General features: G+C 35.2%; 1 protein-coding gene across 4 annotated transcripts in view; it reads right to left on the minus strand.

Moving 5' to 3' along the window:
* Positions 1–2,137, minus strand: part of ITCH (itchy E3 ubiquitin protein ligase) — a 129,794-nt gene that overhangs the window by 21,760 nt on the left and 105,897 nt on the right. For all 4 annotated transcript variants that reach the window (XM_045295594.1, XM_045295596.1, XM_045295597.1 and 1 more), the window contains 2 exons: positions 1,932–2,020; positions 51–210 (listed from right to left, as the gene is read on the minus strand). In XM_045295594.1, coding sequence (XP_045151529.1) covers positions 51–210; positions 1,932–2,020 — 249 coding nt within the window. The remainder of the gene's footprint in view (positions 1–50; positions 211–1,931; positions 2,021–2,137) is intronic.

A 2,137-nucleotide genomic window follows, 5' to 3' on the forward strand; every position in this document is an offset into this window, starting at 1 on the left:
ACACACACACACACACACACACACACACACACGTCTCCACCTGCACTTACCATGGCAATAAACCTGCCAATAAAACGAAAATATTTCAGGTGATCTGGATTGATGTAAGAAGCAGGGTTGATCTGCAAACAGTAGTTATCCTTCCCTGCATATTCAAACAGGCAGTACATTGGGTTCAGCACCTCATGCGACAAAAGAAAGAACCATTCTCTGAAATCAAAAGAAAACTTTGGGTAAAAAATCCTGTGAGTAATCATGCTAAAAATTTAAAAAGCAGTGCTACTCAATTTCAAAGAACCTATATTCCTTAGCTGGTAATAGTTTTCTACTTCCATTTAGATTTTTTACTAATTTTGTTTAAATTCACATTTCAAAAATGACATATACACCGTTACCGTATTATATTTCAAAGAATCTAAGACATGAAATGCACCATTATTTGGTGAACCACTAAAACAAGTTTCCAATTATAATTTTATGGCGCATTCCAATTTCATAATTTTGAAATTATTAGTCTTAGAATCAGTGAAATAACCATATATAACTTTAAAATTCCGTATCAAACCATTTGATGAGAGCATCTGATGTGAGTCTAATATGAAGGGATCTTCAAAAAGTTCATTGATAAATTTCATTACCATTTTCTTTTAATATTTTCCTAAATTTTTCAGAGCCCCTTCCGTATTACTAAACCCTAAGGGTAAAGTATTAGACTGCTAGTGGACAGGCCAGCAATTTAAATACACCAATCACTCTGCTGAGAAAGATGTTCCTACAGCTTAGTTCTGTTGTATGCTTTGGGGGCAAATCAAATCAATGGCAGTGGATTATAAGTGAGCATAGTGATCCTCATCAAGTGCCATTGCAACCAAGGTCTTACTTAAATTAAAACTAATGTAAGATGATGGTTTCTAACTGTGTAACATGGGTGGGGGTCTGGTAGAACAGAAGACAGAATGGATTTGGGACAGTAGATGTGGTGTCAACCTGTGTCTAGATCTCTTTTCCTTTGAGTTCATGGCTTCCAACAAGAACACTACTTTATACTATTTTTTGATTAACTATCTTGTACTGAGTATTTAACTCGTACAAAATTGGAAGATTTGGCTTATGTTACTATTTGCCTATGATTACTCTGAGCATTTTGGGAACGGGTTCATTTGAATTTTGAAATAAAGAAATATAAATAAGAGCTAATAAGATGTAGTTAATGAGCACATTGATACTCAGCCTCTAAACCAGACCACTAATAAAATATTTCTAATCTTCACAATAATTACAGCATGGTAGATATTACTATTCTTGTTTTACAGATGAAGAAATTTGCCCTTGCTCATACTTCTAAGTGTAAAAAAAATTTGATTCCAGCATTGATGCCAAAGCCTGCCTTTTCAAACTGCCCTGATGCTATGTAAACTTTGAAGCTGTGTGTGTATAATTATGGTGAAAAAAAAGCAATTTCGTGTTTGAGTTTATTTCCTAAGGTTTTTTATCAGAAGCTCCAATTTTAAGAAAAGAGAATTGACTACCAATTCCTATTTTATACCACTGTTTTCTAATATTTTTAGCACATGTACATTAATCTGAGTTAGGAGATGAATATATCATCAGTGAGCTGGAGGAGGAGACTTTTGTGATCTGAACACGGGTTTATAGCTAAGATGACAAAAAGCTTACATACAGACCCCACAGCAGTGTACACCTCAACTGAGTCATTAACCCTATAAAAAGGGTAATGAAGAGGTTTATCTGAGTATTAAATGAGTGATATGGGTGAAATCAATTAGCAGTCCTTCAGAGAGGTGTAATTCTGTAGCTGCTGTATAATTAAGGTGCAGTAAGTGGCTACTTTTCATTTTTCTGAAATATAAGACTGAGAAAATAATACTTGCAGGCAAAGTATAACGATATCTTTGGAGGAAAGGAACTACCTTGCTACACCTCCATAATCTAAACCTTCTTCTCCGGGAAAAATCACCCACAAACGTCTTCGCAGATCTTGGGGACTGAAGCTCATTATCTATAACACAAAAATGTAAAAGAATATTTTTTGCTCAGAAGCAACAAAGCCCACATGGAAGAAGCACACCAGCCTATGCAACCACGAGGTGTCGAAGGGATCAGGTGTAAGGATCAT

The sequence above is a fragment of the Echinops telfairi genome, unplaced genomic scaffold, assembly GCF_000313985.2.
Source record: "Echinops telfairi isolate 266 unplaced genomic scaffold, ASM31398v2 ScPeMD7_5592;HRSCAF=6446, whole genome shotgun sequence".
Classification (NCBI taxonomy): Eukaryota; Metazoa; Chordata; class Mammalia; order Afrosoricida; family Tenrecidae; genus Echinops; species Echinops telfairi.